We start from the raw sequence: 17,491 nt of genomic DNA, 5'->3' as shown, positions 1-17,491 counted from the left end.
TAATCATAATAACACATTTATAGTAACAGAAAATGTATAATTATTTTTATTGATGATAATAACAATGATAATAATATGTGGTTTTATTGCTTTTGTTGTTTTTGGTCTTTTTATTTGCAGCATTTTATTGTGACATTTTGCACTGTGCATCCTGCATTATTTGTCCTCTCGTTTTAATTTTCCTGACTCTACCCTAGTTTTGTCTGGCTTGTGTTCAGTTAGACTGATTGGCTCTCTGTAGTTGTATTGCCTTCTGAGTATCCCGTTTTTGCAATACAAGAAAATCACCTGAAAAATTAGCAACTAAAAGTAAGTCAGTAAAAAATAAAAAAGAGTACTACTACTACTACTACTACTACTACTAATAATAATAATAATAATAATAATAATAATAATAATAATAATAATAATAATAAGCTAAGTGATTAAATAAATATAGTACGTCTACTAATAATAACAATAGTAATTAAAAAAAGGGAGGGGCGGGTTGATCCTGAACGCAACACTTTGATTGACAGGCCTTCGTTGCCCTGTCAACAATAGAAACGGGAGTGGTCAGGGAAGGGGCGTGTCTATACGCATTAAGGACCAATCACGAAGCGTGTGGGACTGCCGAAGTCGCTCGTGCTGCTGCGGTTGGGCGGGGCCGCTTTCAGGGTCTGTGTGGAGAGAGAGGGAGTCAGAGAGCAGAGGGAGAGGAGAGAGAAAAAACAGACGGGAGGGATGTGTGTGCGGTGAACGGTGCTGCAGGTACACTCAGAGCCGGATTCAGGTTTTACAGCAGCACCTGACCGCGGCAAAACCGTCTCAGAGCCTGCCTCTCCCTCTTCATCCCCTCCCAGCAACCCTCCGCGATGTCGGGCGGAGGAGAGGTTCGAGTGCTCCGCCAAGAGCCCGGGCAAGAGAGCCCGAGGATGCCGGCCTGGAAGCGCGAGATCTTGGAGAGGAGGAAGGCGAAGGGCGGCGGGTCCGGAGGAGCCGCGGAGACGAGCCCCGGCGGCTCGCAGCGGGTTAACGGGGAGCTGACGGGGAATGTGAACGGCAGCGGGGGACCCAAGAGGGACAGCGGACCGAGCGGCGGGTCCGGGCGGAGCTACACCATCACCACCGCCAGTCAACACTTCGCGAACAACAAAGAGCCGACGGACGCGGAGAGGACGACACCGAGGGAGGGCGACGGACAGGAGAGCCTGGTGCTACAAGAAAGCCTGGGCCCCTTGGAGGAGAACCCTTTTATTAAACTGGAGAAGGAGCGGAGGAGGCGACAGGACCGAGAAAACGCCGCTCGGCCGGTGCAGCACATCCTGGAGCTGTATGGCAGTGTACCCGGCATACGGACTATCCGCGCTGAGAATATCATCATAATTGAGTCGGATCCGGATTATTTCCCGGAAGCTGGAGGGGTTAAAACCGGGTCCAAATGGCAGCAAAACGGTGTGAGTAGTTACAGCTCTCTGAACGACCTCCTGGACCGGAGAGGGAGTGCTGTGACTGAGATAAGAGCCAAGGAGGTGGTAATTTATGACACCACGTTAAGCAAGAGTGAGGAGAACTTGAGCACCCTGGGCCGCCCTGACCATGAGGCCCCATCCTATGAGACAGGTGAGGGGCAAGGCAGGGTTAGCCGGATGCTGCAGAAGTTTGACAGCAACTATGGGAAGCTGCAGAAGAAGTCCCACAGTACTGAGAACCTGCTGGATCTGGATTGTAGTGCCAGCAGCAGGCCGCGACTCTGGTCCAAGCCACAGCCAGATCTGGTGCCAAAGGCCAAGCCGGGCCCGTCGGTCAGCAGCCAGCCATCATCGCCTGTCTTCCAGGGTTCCTTGTCTTCCAAACCAAAGCCACAGCCTGCTGTCTCTGAGCTGGGGAGCCCTCAGCATTCTGCCGGGACCCCTCCGCCTGCCTTACGTCAGCGGTTTGAGGAGAGTGGAGGCCGTGGTGCTGCTGGAGGAGACGAGCCAGACAGGGGTCAAACCAAGCCTGTCCGAGAGAGAGACTGGGAGCTCTCAGAGGTTCCACCCAAACCTAAGGTGCCATGCTCTCCAGAGACCCGTCGTGTCCGTGCCGAGTCCCCCTCAAGCCCCATTTCATTCAAAGTGTCTCGCTCCTCATCGGACTTTGAGATCCGCCCCTCCCCAAAGCCTGACCTCACCCGAATTCCTGATGGGGACACCCAAGCTCGAGCCCTGGCAAACTTGCGCCTGCAGTCCCGCAACTCCTTCACAGTGATCCCCAAGCGACATGGTGCTGCCTCACCTGCAACAGGCAGTCCAGCTGCCCCGTCCAGTCCTGTCAAGTCTTCCCCATCCCACAGAGTGGCAGAGGTGTCCACACCAGGAGTGCCAACCTCCCACACCCCTACGCCCACCTTAACAAAGAGGAATGAGGAGAAACTAAATAAGGAGAAGGAGGTGGTGAGGCTATCCAAGCCTGAACCATCCCCTGTTGCCCCAAGTCCTGCACCTCCGACCTCAGAACCCTTGTCTCCATCTCCTGCTCCCTCCTCTCCGCCTGCTCTGTCCTCACCCCCTTCATCCCCCTCATTCTCTCCAGCTCCCTCAGACTCTCCTGCTCCTTCTTCCCCCTCCCCAGCTCCAGAGCAACCTCCCACAGATCAGCTGCCAGTCACAAACATAGATGACATCGAGGTTGAGCCTCAGCAGCGTGTCCCCGTTCCCAGCCCCATGGTGCAGAGGCGAAAGGGGAACACCTTCACTGTGGTCCCTAAACGTAGGGCGGAGCCTGAGGGCCAGCCGGGCTCTCCTGAGCCGCAGCAGGAAACCTCAAGTGAGGCTCCACCGGGGTCAACGCCCCCGCAGGCCCCATATGCTCAGCTGGGTACCCTGCTGAAGAAACGCTACCCAGCTGTGGAGGAAATCGAGGTCATCGGTGGGTACCTGTCCCTCGCAAAGTCCTGCCTCTCCAAGACGGGATCCACGGGCAAAAAGGTGAGAGCAAAAACTGACCCTAACTTTGTGGCTTTGTTGACAGGTTGTGTCCACTGGGGCATCCACAGGGCTTTGATTAGTAAATTGATTAGTCAAACCATTTTTTATAAACTAATACTTATTTATCAAGAAAGAATGCACTCTAAAGCTGGTTTCAGCTTCTCAAATGTGAGGATTTGCTTCATTAACTGATTATCTTTGGAGTTTAGACTGTGTAGCGCACATGACACACCGTATAAAGATATCACTTAGTGTGTGAGAGTTTGTGATGGGTATTTTGTTATATTCAGGGTTCCCACGGTCATGGACAACCTGGAAAAGTTATGGAATTTCTCAATCATGTTTTCTAGGCTTGGAAAAGTCATGGAAGAGTCATGGAATAAGTAATAATCATAAAATTTGTCAACCCTTTGAAACCTGAGCAAACAGATTTCTTTTAAAAATGGAGAAAAAGCTATGAGCAACCCAAGAACATACCCCCAAATGAGCAAGAAATTAATAAAAAAAAAACAACACCTAAAAATGACCAAAAAAGGTTAAAAAAAAAAGTAAATTACCCGAAAAAGTACTTAAAAGTATAATAAAATGCTACTACTACTACTATAATATTGCTAATAATAATGATAAATGAATAGATAAACAAATAAATAAAATTAAATTAATATTAATTGTAACACTAATAATAAAAAGAGCAAAAAAGGGAGGGGCAGGTTGAACCTGAAGGCAACACTTTGATTGACAGGCCTTATGCTGAAATATAAGTTTTAATATTTTAAATATAATTTTCTGGACATTTTTCCCCTCTCAATCATTTTCTACATTTACTAATTTTGTGCAATTTGCAGGACATTGCTTGCAAAGTTGCTCATTGCTTTTCTTCCATGTTTTTGAAAGAAATCAAACCAATTTACTAAGCACTCAGTATACTAGATGAAAAAAAAGTTATGATGGTTCCTTGAATTTTTTTTTTATTAAAATGTGTCTGAGCCCTGAATATTTTCTGATATTTAAAAGCCAAACAGATAAGTCAAAAACACACCAAAAGGATGCGTCAAAAATTAAAACACTGCACTATGCAGTAAGTGGGAATATTATTGTGTCCTTACAATCTCATGCATAACATGTGCCAAATCTTGCCAGGGGGATCATGAAAGTTTCCTCTGATCTAAATTTAGTAGCCAAATGTCACTTGGGAAAGGCTCTGTTTGTGTTATCTTTCTATCTCCATGCATCTGTCACGTTATTGTTCTTTCACCAAGCCAGTGCACTCCGGTCACCTGTGCTTTTTAAAATTTCAAGCAGCATTTCCGCCTCCTGGTTTAATCCCCCCAGTTATTTTCATGTGTTGTGGGCGAGTATGAGTGTGTCTGCCACTCTAAATCTCCACGTCCCATCACTTGACCTGCTCTCAGGCCTCGGTGCATAAGTGGATTAAAAGCGTGTGTTTACACAGCCACTTGGAACGGCACGCGGAGCCTTTTTCCTGCGGATCGCCGTCCCACAAAGGCATGTTATTTGTCACAGAGCGCATTATTGGGTTAGGTGGCCCTCCAAGCCTATTGACTAAACAATCTCATCAAGGCTGTATTCAGTTCTCAGGATTTGGCTCGGCAATTCGGGCCAGCTCTGACCTGTTCCAGACTCTGACAAAGAAATTTGTTGCTTCTTTCACAGCTGAACTCATCTGTGTTTTTGCCTAAAGCTGAAAATTTGCCAGAATCATAATTAAATGATATCAAAGTTTATGTTTAGGGCATCACCGTTATCTTAATCAGATATCTGGTACTTGCTTGGTGAAGGTCTTTCTGCAAATTGCTCCTGTTTCATCCGTATTAGGGATTAATTAGATATCAGAGAACGTTTCTAATTAATTTTTAGAGTTGCTGCAGGCTGCTTTCAGATTATGCTCCGGATCAGCCTGAGTGTCGAGCATATTTTCGGCCAAAAGATCTAAGCTTGTGTTTTGAATTTCTACCTGCCATAACACATTATTAGGAGCATCATAGTGGTTTAGATGCTCAGGGTGCGGAGCATGTAATAACCACAGCATCCTGCATGTGGGTCCAGCCCAGGCAGGCGTATGTCATCCCTCACCCTTCCTCTTAAGCCTACTGTACTCCGTTTGCCAAAGAGGAAATGTTTTGTGCATTCAGTTACATCACAATCCAACCCTTTGTGATTTACAAAGCTCCACATCGCCTCTAATGCCGAATATTTTGAGACTTTTGGCAGCTCTTCAATCTAGGCTGATGTCTCAGCCTCTCAGACGTTGGCCCGCAGTGTTGTTTCCTTGACCTGGTCTGCTGTAATCCTCTGCTCTCCAAGTAAATCCAACTACCTCTTACAACTGGGGCACGAAACTCAGGCTACTTTAGATTTTATCAAGTGGAAACAGCGACTAGCAAATGCAGTGAGTCTGCAGTCGCAATATTGAGAATATCACATTTGTACTGTGCTTAACTGGATATTGAACTTCAATAATTCTTGGAAGATATGCACTTTTGTAGTTTTTTTTCATTAGATAAAGTTCTTGTATTTAGACAACATTTGATTTTTGTTAAATGAAAGAAAAGTTTATATTTCTCAAAGTAAAGTGAGAGAAAAGTTTTGTTATTGGTCTGTAACTCAACCATTCCTCCTGCCTGAGCATTAGGGGGTTAGAAATACAAGAGCTACTTAAGCACATATTTATATTTGGTAAATATGTCTGCGCTGGTGTAACATATTATATACAATCTAAAATTATTTAAGTTTATTCAGCAGATTCTGTTTCTGTTTGTTGAATAATGTATAGTAATGGGTTATGTTGAAATTATGTTTACTATTATTTCTGTTTCAGTCGACAGGCTGAAGTTATTTTTAACAGGTATGAAGCCATAAGGCCGTTTAGTGCACATGGCAAAAAGAGACTGGTACGAAGTTGTGTGCGAAGGTTTGGAATGCAATAGTTTTTTGACAGTTATTGTGATAACATATACACAATAACCTGTGTATGAGGCTAACTTGGTTATATTCATATTCAGGATGTGGTGTTGAGTACAAAGAAATAGGATTATTGACATTCTGCGTATAGGTTGTAGTTCCTTTTAGAGTTCTCCAGCGAGCATATTTGTGTCTCTCATAAACAGAATATGGTGTTTACATGCTCAGACACATAAATGGGATACTCCAAAACCCCAATCATAAACAGGTTATTCATGTCCATGTAAACACACTCTGATATGCGGTGCTATATCATGTAAAAAAGGGCATATGTGACAGCATACAATGAGTCCTAAAAGTAGCATTTCAACACTCATGTTTCATTCTACGATAGTAAATATATCAGAAGATAGAAGAAGTGTCTAAAAAAGACAATTACTAACAAGTGGCTAAGTGAAACCACAGAGCCGCATCACACTGAACACGACTTAACAGCCTTGTTGTGGTGGTGACACAAAAGTCATGCAACCGTGGTGTAGTTTTTTTACAGAGTAACCTTAGCTTTTTACTTCTGGTAATTGCATTTAGGCCTCAAAAATCATAAATGTGTTCATTTGTGAAGATAATCTTGCTCAACAAAACATGTAATCATCAAACGTTTCTTTACCACAGAGCTTATTTTCTACAGTAATCCAAAATCTAATGGAAAAATCCAATAGGCTTTTTGTTAAGAGAACCAGGACGATGTTAACTTCTGTGTTGGCCAAAAAATTAAGGTCATTCCTGCATTTCTATATAGTGGGGACATCATTCAAATCAAATCAGTAGTGTACCGGGGCAGGGTGAGATGCAGGTTGGAAGGACTTTACAAATAAGTTTCATATAAACCTCATTCTGGTTTTGGCCTTTGAATTTGGTTATGTTAAAACTGACATTTTAATCTGCTTGAGTGGCAGTAGTATGGAAAAATTAAAAATATACCCAACCTCAGGAATCAGTAACACCTCCAGCCAGAATGCCATCATATTTATCATAACTTTAAATGAGAATTTATGGATGTCTTGTGCCACATTTCCTCTACATTTTCTTGAACTTATGCATCGCATTTTTGGTATGAACTGAGACTCAAGGATCAGGGCGAGAAGTTAAAATAAAGTTTTGTGGGTTTTGCCCGCAGATCATGACTTTATAATGACGGATATTCAGGCTGCTGACTTGTGTGAGCAGCATGCAGTCTGATTGTGGTCTATATGTTTTTATTGCGTGTGCATGTAGGCTTCCAGAGACTGTGACCATGAGCACATCCTGTCTTTTGTCCTTGTTGCTCACAAACCAAACACTTTCTCCTTTTGTCGTCTGTCTGCTCTTCTTGGTCATCATCAAGGCCCAGTTTTTTTGTCTTCTTTTCTTTTCTGGGCAGGGCTGCGCAGGCAATTACAAAAGCATCGAGGCTTGGCCTGGCCTGTATAATTTGTGCGGAATTTTTTGTTCAGTGCCGCTTCTGTGTGAGAGCAGCCTCCGAGAATGGCCTCGGCTCAGCGTTCTGGTCGGGATTGGGCTTTTTTGAGCGCTCTTTTTCCAGCAAACCATTTTTAACGAGGAACTTGGCTGAAGAAGAATGTTCCACATGCACGTCAGTACTTGAGAACTTCACCAAAGCACATCATCAAGTCTTCCTCTAGATTTTCCAAAAATATGTTACTCTATCCACGCTGTCTCGCTGCACGTTCGGATTTTTGAACTCTCTGAAGACTTGTATGAACGCTGGACCACATCCAGCTCAGTCTCATGTACTCTTATCGCTCCACAAGCACCACTCTGCTTTGTTGTTTTTTTCCTCTACCCACAGTGCATTGCTTTATTCCTGTGCAGTGGTGGTTAATAAGGCCTGTCCCCTTGCTTCCAGCTTCCTGTGATCTCCTCCTCTCTATTGGGGAAGGAATTGTGGAAGAGCTATGTAGGTCAAGTGCAGCTTCTTGTACCGCATCACTCCCACATTTGCATAAAATCGACTCGGGCTTTCTAGTGAAGTACACAGACCAGAATTGACTCGATTTTTCATCTGCAGTCTGATTGGATTGGTCTCTCTTGACTTTTTTTAAAAAAAATCCTCGTACTAGACGACGCCACTCTCTGTCAAGGAGAGATACAGCTGGCAACAAGACACGGAGGGGGTGGAGTGGTTTGTTTTTGAAGTTTCTGCTCCCTCTGACTGGTTATTATGGGAAAAGGGAGACGGACCCATGTGTTTGTCAGCACAACATCCAGAGAGAGCGAGAGAGAGGAAGAGATTTTATGAGCTTACCCGCCTTTTTCCAACTTCTGTGTGTTCACACAGAGGAACCACCCTAATTGTTTAAACTGCTGCAGCATATTTATGTGTAATTATGACCATTCTGTCGAGTTAATAATTAGCTTTAGTGAAGAGGATTGTGTAATTGTTTCTGGAAATGATATTCAGTCTGATGCTGTTAGTCTAATGGAATTTGGGATTTGGTTATATATCAATCTCTCAAGTTCTGTTCCTTTAAGATCTATCACAGCCAGTGTCCTCTCACACTTAAATACAATAAAGAGATGAAGTTTCACCCCTTCCAGTGTCCCTAATGAGACCATAAAAAAGTACAGTAGTCAAGCAAGTAATTCTAAAAAACAAACAAATAAAGAAACAAAAAGTAAAGTAAAAAAATCATACAAAATACATCCATATTCCTACATGGATATTCACCAAAATCTACTCTGATCTACAAGCAGCCAGTTGCACATATTACGTTATCTCACTTGATGTGTTTTTATCCATTGACTCCTGGTCTTTTTGTCAGCTGGGAAGCAAAAGAATGAGTAAGACCCGTTTTTGGGTTTTTTTTGTGAAATCCTGTGATGAAACACATAGGCATTGTAGCTTCAGTGAAAGAGGAAGTTACTACACCACTGATGTGATTTTTGGTGTGTAATTTTTCTCGTCACATATTTTCACATGAAACACACTTTTTCTAAATATTTTATTTTACGCACATTTTATGATTTTTTTATTATATTTTTATGTGATATTTTATGAAACACAAATCCAGGATAGCTTTAGCAAGAGAGAAAGCTATGACATCACTTCTAGTGTCTAGTCTGTCTAATCACATATTTTTACAGTCTCTTGGCACTGAATGTGTAATTACAGACATTTGATCGGTCTGCGGGAGGACCTCAGTCAAAAATATTTAAACACCACTGTCCTAAGTGGTCAGTAAAAACACTGATCTAATATTGTGGTAACCATGGTAACACATTATATGCTTTAGCTCATGGGTGCACTCATGTTCCCTGACACTGAAGAATGTGAGTCCAGTTGCAGTCTCAGCTATTAAGGCTCATAATCACCTTCTTACTTTGCGAGCTCTTTATGACACCCAATAAAGTCAGCCACAGGAATTCAGTTATTTTCCTCCTGTAGCTCTTTTTTTGGTTTATTTTATTTCATTTTATTTTTTTTATATGAGAGCAACTTTAATTGACATTCTTCTAAGATTATAATAAATAAATAATAATAAATAATCATAATACCAATACATAAATCGATAAAAAATCTTAAAAGAACAAAAGAAAAAAGACAGATTTTTAGAACATTACAAAAACATATTTGGCAACCCCCCCTCCCTAATGTATGCATATGTTTTTTTTTTTTTGATTGTTTGCTTTTTTTTCTTTCCTCATATGGCTCATGTAGCACTGATGATGTCTGATGATGTCACCAAACCTGTCCAATCATTGACTTACCTGACAATTCATATGACTTCCTGGTAACAACACTTTTTTTGTCGGTTGTTGGTCAGTGTGACAACAACCTATATTTAAAATATGCTGTACACTGCATCAACAGTATTTACTATAGTACATACTGACACTGTTTATTAATGCATATCGGTGCAACAATTAAGTTACAAGCTAGCAGCTCCGACATGAATAAAACCTGCCGTGTGAATAAAAAGCTGCAAATGACATGCATTTAAAAAAAAAGTTTAATGGAGAAATTGCAGATCTCTCTCCCTCTACTGTAGTCAAATCAAAGTCATATCTTTGAGGCATTGAGTCCTCCACTGCGCATGCATGTCAAGGTTACATCTTCATCTCTCACATTTTTCCCTGTGCTTAAATGTCATGCATTCAGCAGGTTAAAAATACCCAAACCTAACTGGTTAAAAGCTCTCTGTAACACAGGAAGGCCAATGAAAGGGCACACTCCTTCATTTACATTGTGCGCCTGAGCTACAGGTGTGAAAGTCCATTGTGTTTAATTATTTACCACCCGGCAGACATTCCCCATCTCTCCTCCCTTACACTTCCTGACTCTCCCCGCCCCCTTGCTTTAAAAAAAAAAAAGTTTTTCCTTTTCCAAACTAACTGGCCATTCAGTATCCAAAGGGCTGGTCTTTCTTTATTGTGACTGAGGCGAAATAACAGTAGATATGCATCAGATTAGTAGTGTGTCTTTAAGTTGTAACTCTAATATATTGACTTTTTAATTTTTTTTTAGAAAACATGGTGAATATCCCTGGGATAGGGCATTATTTTAAGAGTAACTGATGGTTACTTAACACAGAGTCCTCTATTTTGAATATGTGCACAGTCTCTTTATTTATTTATTTATTTATTTTTTACATTTTTTATTAAGAATCAGAATTGTACAAATATCAAGTACAAAGTACAAATACATATCCCAGTGTCTTTTTTCCCCTCCCCACCTCCTTTGTGGTGTGGTAGAACAGAAAAACAAAACACCACATTATCCTAACACCCCACCCACACACCTCAAACCCCAGAAAGTAATTAAAACAAAAATAACAAAAAAAGGTTATTAAAAATGTAACCAGGAAGAAGAGCACCATAGGAAAAATAGTCAAGATGCTTACTCTAAGAAATTAGATGCAATGAGGATCAGATGGGGTCCCGAGAGAAAAGAGTATTTTCATAGGAAATGTTAAGCTGCCATCTTTTGTAAAAACTGGCAGATGAGCCTCGCAGGGAATATTTCAACTTTTCTGATGATAAAAAGGACATTAAATCAGACAACCAGGACGTTGCGCAAGGAGATTTAGGGCTTTTCCAATGTAACAAAACACATCTATGGGCTATGAGGAAAGCAAAAGCAACAATGCAACAACACCTGAGTGTTTCTTAGAGAAACTGACCGGTTTGGGGGGTACCCCAAAGATAGATATCAAGGGGCTCAGTTTAAAAGGAATATCAATATTTAATGTATTAAAGAAAGAAGACCAAAACTCTGCTAATTTTGGACAACAAAATAACCACAAGTATGATCATCTGCAGTTAAGCCTCATCTGTCACAAGTGTACAGTCACTTCATTATACTGTATATTATCAGTTATTTTTGCTGCTCTGCAGATCAAAACAAAATCTGAGTCAAGACCTGCGATGTTTCCTTGTACATCACATCCTCAAAGTCCAAAGCAGCGTCATGTTTAATCTGATGTGGACAACACCCTCCAATTAAGAAGCATAAAACACAAATCAGCTTCCTGGTAAAACGTAGAGTCTGAAGTCTGAAATTTGCAAAGAGGATCCATTTACTGAGTTTGAAAGTTGTGTTCAATCATGGTGTCTGAAATCAGTTTTGGATACAGTTTAATGTACAATTTGACATCTTAAGGCTACATTGATTTTACATTTTGATCTGGCAAACTTGTGGGCAGCAGAATAGGCTTTAACATTAACGCAGTGTCACATTATAAACTTGTTATGGCTAATCTGTTAGCAAACTGCCTATTTACACATCCAGCATTCATTTGTAGTCGTTTTTCTGGCTTCTTGATAGAGTCCATAAAGTTTGTATTTGTCTCTACCACATCCAGCATAACATTCAGGTAAGTCTTTATTACTTTCAGCATTTACCAAATGACAAACATTTAAAAGATAACACAGAAAAATAGGATAATAATTAGACAAAACAATTATCAACCCTGAAAAAACACTATCGGTCAACCCCGAATGTCTAGATAGGTTTAGGGTTGCAGTGTGTGTGTTTAAGGCAGGGTGTTTATTGTGGGTGTATCGGGGCTTTATGTTGATGTTGTTGTTGTTGTAAACTGAATGTTACAACTAAAAACAAATGTTGAGAGCTGAAAGACAACCAAATCAGTAAAGTTGCAGCTGAAAAACCAAGTCACTGAGCTAAAAGACCATAACGTGCGAGACGAGTTTGTTTAGTAAAAGTAACACCTTCACATGACACTCAGTCATTTGATCTATTGGTGTTTAAAAATATCAGTCAAACTCTGTTTTTGAAGTCTTAAAATGTTTTTCATGGCCACCTTTCCTCTCATATGGACCATGGATCTTCTTGTGACTTAAAATTATACTTGCTTTCGTTATTATATGGAGAGAGGTGCACTTGTCTTTTAAGACTGATATCACTGGCAGCGCAAATATGGTTTCCCCGTAACAAGCTTGTCATTTCTTCCGAGGGCTCTGTGGCTGCAGGATGTGGACGCTCTCTCTCACACACACGAAGCACGACCGTGCTTAATTTCTGCATAAACACCCCCACACAAATGCACACTTGCAGGTTTCCCACACAGGCCTCGGGCACATGTGCAAACCCTGCAAAGTCAGTGTAATTAGAATTCAGCCAGCAAAGCCCCACTATCATAGTCATGTTTAATTCAGTGCGTGTGTGTGTGAGAGTGTGTGAGTGTCTTTAGAGTGCATGAGTAAGAAGATGAAGAGACTAAAAGCGGAGGATGCTAACAGACGGGGCTTTTTGAAAGTTTATAAAAGGAAACAGAGTGGGCGAGTGACGGAGGCAGGTAGAAGCCACGACATTTAATAGCTGTTGTGGGTTTTTTTCACCATCTGCTCTGATATACACCTTTTCTGGATCAATTAGTTGTGTTTTGTTGATAAACAAAAGATAAAATCTTTAGTAAAACTGTCCCAGCTGCGTTGATGACTAAAGAATACATGCAGCTTATCTCCTCAATCACAAATGCAAAACTCTGTTTGGAATCTGGGGCCGTATGTGGTGCTTTTTGTGCGTAATGTAAATTTTATTCAAATGCTTTGTCCATGGAGCCTGTGTGTAATCTACAGTACTTGACTGTTTTCGTGGTTAACAAGTCCTCGTCCGTGCCTGTGCAGCATTTAAATAATATTTCTGTTCGTGTCTGTCACTGAGTGATGCACTTAATAATTTGTTTTCTTGTTTATATGATCAAAAGCCGTCTGTCTTCCTGCCGTGTTTGCCTCTCTCTGACTGCCTGCCTCCACCTCCACTCTCCCGTTTCCCTTTGTCACATATCCATGGCGCCTGTCGCTGGGGCAACACAAGTCGCGGCCATTCTATCCTGTCATTAGGATTCCAGGATAAGGACACACACTCTCTGTCTCACACACACACACACACACACGTTGTGACATTAGTGCTGATGTTGTAGATTTTGTAATCGGTGCTGTCATGAGGAGCATTTTTAGCGGACCCACGTAAAATCGTCTAATAAAGATGTTTGAATGGGTTTCCTGGTGAGCATGTTCTGTAATCAGCAGACCTAAATAAGGCCTGCCGTGGGTGGAGACCCAAGCAGCCCTCTGATGTTTAAGGGAGGACTCGTGTGTTTTCATAAGGCCCCGTGTGAAGCCAAGATCGGTTAAAAAGTCTCCAAAAGTGTGTTTTGTTTTCATTCTTTCACATACTTGTACCATCTTTTTGTCTAGGATGTTTTTCTTAGAGCCTGATGGAGATTTCTGAGATTGATACCAATATCAACATTTGAAATTGTATGATTTATTTATTTGTTTAATTTTTACATAAACACGTAATAACTAAGAGTCTACAAACAGACAAGTGATTCTTCCAGGCTGATCTGAGGCCGTTCTTTGGCACAGACAGCGTTAGAGCTGGGTGTGGTTGAAAAAATTAGGATAGCAGTTCCAATACCAGTCCAGTACCCTGAAAGCGGTACTGATACCACTTAATTTAATACCATTTTTAATGTGGATGGAAGCATTTGGTTGCATGAAATGGCACCAGATACCACAGGGGTGTAGTATAGCCATACTGTCAAATGTTTTGGTGACGTCTTTGAACTCTGTTAAATACACCATGCTTGACGTCAACACACCACAGCCTGTATGGGATGTAGCTGCCAGGTGTGCATGGAGCAAGAACGCTTGCATTTATTGTCTGCCAGCAAAACCATAAAAGTATTTTTTTTTTTCTACGTCTGGGTACAGAAAGGATCACATGCAGGTATTTTTGACTGGACACATTTTGATAATATTAAAACCTTTACACATCAAACTTTTGGTCACTTGTTGGGCAATCAGTGAGTGTCTGCGGTGTGTCCCGCACCTTTGACACTAGTCCAACCTTGTTGGGTTTTTGTTGAATGGGAGTGATGCTGGATAGCGTTGGTGGAAGAAATCACTCTGATTGGCTGTCCAGCTCAGAACAAAAGAAGAGAAAGTTGCCATTAAGCTCCTGAGCAGAGACAGTTTGTAACTGTTTGTGTGTTGTTCACTAGTGCACAATAAATATCATCAGTTCTGTCACCATCAGGTTAATGTGCTAACTGGCTAACTAGCATATTGAATCCGCTCTGTCAGTCTTCTGATTTTCCTTTTTGAGTGACAAATGCAGACTACTGCCGTCTGATGGTGTGGAGTTATTTCCTCACGCAGGCACAGAAAATACATGTAAGTTGGCAGCATTTGCGGTGTGTTCAATTGCAACTTTTGGCCAAGAAACGAGCAACGTGAGGCAAAGGAACAGTTGGCCTTTGTCACTACTTATCTGAAGTCAGTTTGGTGCCGCTGGGCCTTTAAATGTATCGATTACCAAGGCTAAATGTTGATGCTGCAGGCTCACAGTGATAATGCTAACATACTGATATTTATCAGGTAATGTTTACCATGTTCACCCTCTAAGTGTAGGGTGTTAGTATGCTAACATTTGCTAATTAGCACTAAACACAAAATAAACATGGCTAAAATAAAAACCTTTTTGAGGATCCCTTAAATATGGTCATTTAAGAACTTACATTGACTTTCATTTTTACTCTTATCTTCCTGTTACAGCAGCAAACAAGTATTTCCCCAAATGTCAGCACATAACGGTAATTTAGAAATGTTCTGGATCGTCATTAGCAGGTGTTGGCAGACAAATCTCCTTATTAGTGTTATTAGCGACAGCTGTGTTTTTTAAGGGGTCAGTTGGTTTTTCTGAAGGTGCATGACTGAACAGGTTGTACACTTTATTCCTCACATAACACTGCAACACTATTTAAACCAAACTCCAAGTAATTTTTTTTGTATATGTTACAGCATTTAATGTAGAAAGAGAAGTAGTCTGCAGGCTAAATTCTGCAAAGCTCCCTTAAAAAATGTTTTAATATTGCAAAATTTTGAGGGCTTCTGCATGCTGTTTTTCTCCTAGATGTTCATACTATCCACCTTAATTGGTATGCGACATCTTTACCATGTGATGCCATGAGACTGTTGATCATTGACTCATCCCCGACCCAAAGTTCACTGAAACAATAGCCTTATCACTGCTCGAAATCCAACTGACTCTACAGCCATTCACCACCGGTTTAACTAAGGAGCATTGTGAGGCGCACCCATTCTCTTTTCACACCCAGAAGGAAAAGAAATAGACGAAAAAAAAGAAATTAATGGAAAAATCATTAAATTAACAATGAGGCTCTGATCCAATGTAGATCATAGACCCCTGAGAACATCTTTAATCCTGATCCAGTGTGGGATTTATACTGTCCTTTGTCCTGATTGTGGCTTTTCAGACACGCCCGACTATCTACACTTCCATTCAATAGTCCAGAAGTGAGCTTTCTATATCAAACACTCCCACAATGACAGCGTGTGGGTTGCTGAAAGGTTTCGATCTCCACCCTGCTGGTATCACTTTACATATTCAGTCATATCAGTCCATGCCAGCTCATTCTTCTCAGCAAACTATGATCTTAGATGGATCATAATGTTGTAAAAAGAGCTCCACTGGTATAAGTTTAATCTGTTTGGGGGCTTGTTGATACTAAAAAAGTTTTGGGAGTGTGTCTCCTCTTCCATCCATTTCTTATCAGTCAGATAATCCAGCGCTGATAGCACTGGGAGATTTAAACACACACTCGTACTCACACAAGGCTACAAAGGGCATACTATTACAGCAGTGACTCACGCAGTCTTGAGACATGGCAGTGTAAACAGATTTTGCTCTGCTCGCTGCCCACACCGCGCTGCAGCCACCTACACTCCAGTTTCCACAGTAATGTCGGCGTTGTGATGGTTGAAGCACTTGATGCTTTTCCACATAAAAGTGATTTAACTCATATGAGATGAGAAGCTCCACCTACACAAGAGCATGTGCATTTGTGACCTGAATCCACTGCATGGATTTCAGCTGCAGGGGGGGTTCAGTAGGTGTACTGTGGGTTTAGCTCCTGACCTTTCACTAAAATATTTTGGGTCGCTGATAGCCCGAAGGTCTGATATTCAGGTTGGAGCTGCACGTTACAGGATTTAACCTTCCATCCATGAAGTTATTTTGTTTTTTGTCTCTGTTGTAAACTCATTGAAGGCTGCTAAGATATGTGTTATTGGCAGCTGGGTGCTGTTAACTCTCAGCAAATTACTCATAATGACAGTAAAGAATGCGCTGATAGGTGTGATCGCTGTGTTACACCAACAGAAGCTAGTGATTTAAAAATAAATTGGGCTCCATTACAGTCAGGCGTCATTCCTCACACTCACAGCACGATAGGTTTACTTTTAAGTGATGTTAGTTAATGACAAAACAGTACATTTTACGCTGATTTAAGTTACTGTTGGTGTTGCTGCTTTGCACAAGTATCCCAATCATTACACATGGACAGCAACTTCAAAGTTTCTTAAAACATCATGTATCATTTACGGACTGTTTGTGGTGATGTATTATGGTGTTTTGGGACTTTGTGGTGCGTCACAGAGGCAAACCTTTTCCTCAAATACTTTTTCCTCTGCAGCCTGTCTCCTGCTGGTTTATATTTGTAAAGAACCGCTAATGTTTTCTATCCATGCAGATAGTTTCAGGAATGTCCAGGTTTCTAGATTTCTGCCTTCACGTCTCCCCCATCACCTCCCTCATTGTTATTATTCAGGATGAAATAATTCATTATAATTTGGTGTTATTATATATTTGATGCTGACAAAGCTACTCTATCAGTTTCCCCATGCATGCAGTGTTAATTCTAAGCTAAGCTAAACACATCTCGGGCCTCTTTGAACATACAAAGATGAAACTGACACTGATTTTCTCTAGCAGGAAAGCCAGCAATCACATATAACTCAACAAGTCCAAATACTCTTTTACGGTTATTTCAGCGGTGCAGTTGTACAAAGTAGCTTTGTAGAACAGTTCATCTTCATATCTGCAATTTAGGACAAAATAATAAATGGATAAAAGAAAGAACAGACTTTTGAAATGTGACGTGAATTTCTCTCTCCATCTGATCATTAATGATGCACCCGCCACTTTGTCTCCACAAATGAGGTCCTCTGGTTCACACTAGTTAATCCCAATTTACCAGCGCAGTGGAGAGGTACACGGCAGGCTTTGTTTGAGA

General features: G+C 41.4%; 1 protein-coding gene across 1 annotated transcript in view; it reads left to right on the top strand.

Moving 5' to 3' along the window:
* The first annotated feature begins 655 nt into the window (after positions 1 to 655).
* tprn (taperin) overlaps positions 656 to 17,491 on the top strand; it is a 34,114-nt gene continuing 17,278 nt past the window's right edge. Inside the window, exon 1 of the mRNA XM_042509261.2 lies at positions 656 to 2,948. Coding sequence (XP_042365195.2) covers positions 855 to 2,948 — 2,094 coding nt within the window. The 5' untranslated portion in view covers positions 656 to 854. The remainder of the gene's footprint in view (positions 2,949 to 17,491) is intronic.

Source organism: Plectropomus leopardus, chromosome 20 (assembly GCF_026936395.1).
Source record: "Plectropomus leopardus strain MGB_pleo_1.0 chromosome 20, ASM2693639v1, whole genome shotgun sequence".
NCBI lineage: Eukaryota > Metazoa > Chordata > Actinopteri > Perciformes > Serranidae > Plectropomus > Plectropomus leopardus.
Note: the sequence above shows the minus strand (reverse complement) of the source record. Positions and strands in the feature narration are given on the sequence as shown.